General features: G+C 40.7%; 1 protein-coding gene across 3 annotated transcripts in view; it reads right to left on the minus strand.

The window, feature by feature from the left end:
- Positions 1–306: 306 nt before the first annotated feature.
- Positions 307–1,735, minus strand: part of LOC116691500 (riboflavin transporter 2) — a 17,242-nt gene continuing 15,813 nt past the window's right edge. For 2 of the 3 annotated variants that reach the window (XM_032519190.1, XM_032519191.1), the window contains exon 4: positions 722–974. In XM_032519190.1, the coding sequence (XP_032375081.1) occupies positions 762–974 (213 nt within the window). In that variant the 3' untranslated portion in view covers positions 722–761. Of the gene's footprint in view, positions 975–1,735 lie in introns of all 3 variants that reach the window. The other variant, XM_032519192.1, reaches the window with a different exon arrangement.

Genomic DNA, 1,735 nt, shown 5'->3' on the forward strand with positions numbered 1-1,735 from the left:
CACACACACACCACACACACAACACACAAACACCCCACACACACCCCCACAAAACCCACACACAGCACACCCACCACCACACACACACACACACACACACACACACACACACACACACACACACACACACACAAAGATATTTAAGACAGGCTCATGCTATTTGTATCTCCCCCTATTGTCCGTTCTACCACCGACCCTGATCTGGTACTTTCTGCCCCCTGTACCCCCTTTACCCTCGGGCATAAAGCCTTCCTCCCCAGTAGGCTCAGGATAAGGGGGGTGTTCAGTATAATACACTTATTCTGGTAGCAACAAAACATGTTTTATTTGGTACTGTAACAGTTTCTCCACACAAGTAGCATATACAAAGCAAGTTACAATGTTTAACCAGGTACACCAAAGCACAAATCTTCTCAAATGAAGGCACCTTTAAATCCTCAAGTGCTGTTGGTTCTTATAAAAGCTCCATCAATCAATTATAATCTCACATTACATTAACGGTTCAAGTAAATTGGCGTTGACCTCTGAATTGAGAAAGAAAAAATACACTTGTGTGATCTGACGCATCGATAATGTTAGTGTAATTTGAGCCTTGAGCTGAACAGCACGCCCTAAGTCAATAAATAGCGCTGAGCTCTCAGATCTGTTGACGCAGAGAGGAATATGTCAAACGAACGACTGCAGTGAGTTCAGTGCATCGAAAATAAGCGCAGATTATTTTTCAGTTTGGTACAGCAGTGTTTAACTTAAACTTTCATTTACTACATTGGACATTTGGTGTTGCAGGCATCACCTGACTTGAACAGTCCATAAACACTGACCAATGGGAACATGCATACAGCACCAACCATGGAGCCCAGCTGCACTACTGCTCCACACCACACGAGGGCACTGTGGCCCTCATCCCTCAGGATCACCCCGATGATCACCTTCACGTAGGACAGAGTGAGGACAAACAGGACCCAGGCCAGCACCTGCAACACAGGAGAGGTCAATAGTATGCATTACAATGATCTGACAGCCAGTGCTTGTTATTTAGTACCAAACATACAGGACTTAATGTGTTCAACTCATTATTGAAATGTATAAGACTTTGAAGACTGGTTGGATAATGTACTTCATACAGCACTCTAATACTTTTTATTGCCAATAAAAAGTATTAATTGGAGCTGTCAAACGTATCTTTATATATATTAGGTACTAAACAAATTTGCAAAGTGTCCTAGTTAGACATAAACATGGCTTTCAATGGTTTCCCATCATCAACAGGTTGGACAAGACTCAGTTCACCATTTACTTCACGATCTCTAGAGGAGGGTCATGCTTACTGATATACCAATTTATTGTTTTGTGCTTAAAACATCTGATTGCAACTAGGGGTGGGCCTCACCAGACGCCTCCCAATACAATATCATCACGATACTTATGCCACGATACATTATTATTGCGATTTTAAACATTCTATTCTATATGGCAATTTCTAACCTTTTTTCCAAATTCCAATTTTTCCCAATTTCAAATGATGTCCCCAAAAGGAAACTGTCAACATCTGATTTATCTAAAAAGATACATTTCTCTGTATGTTCATATAACTTCAATGTTATTGCTGCAAAGTGTGATTGTCAAGCAGTCGAACTGACCAACACATATATAATAATAGATCGATACTTGGCGCCTGTGTATCGATACAGTATTACCACTGAAAATATTGTGATACTATGCTGTATTGATTCCC

Source organism: Etheostoma spectabile, chromosome 6 (genome assembly GCF_008692095.1).
Source record: "Etheostoma spectabile isolate EspeVRDwgs_2016 chromosome 6, UIUC_Espe_1.0, whole genome shotgun sequence".
Taxonomy (NCBI): domain Eukaryota; kingdom Metazoa; phylum Chordata; class Actinopteri; order Perciformes; family Percidae; genus Etheostoma; species Etheostoma spectabile.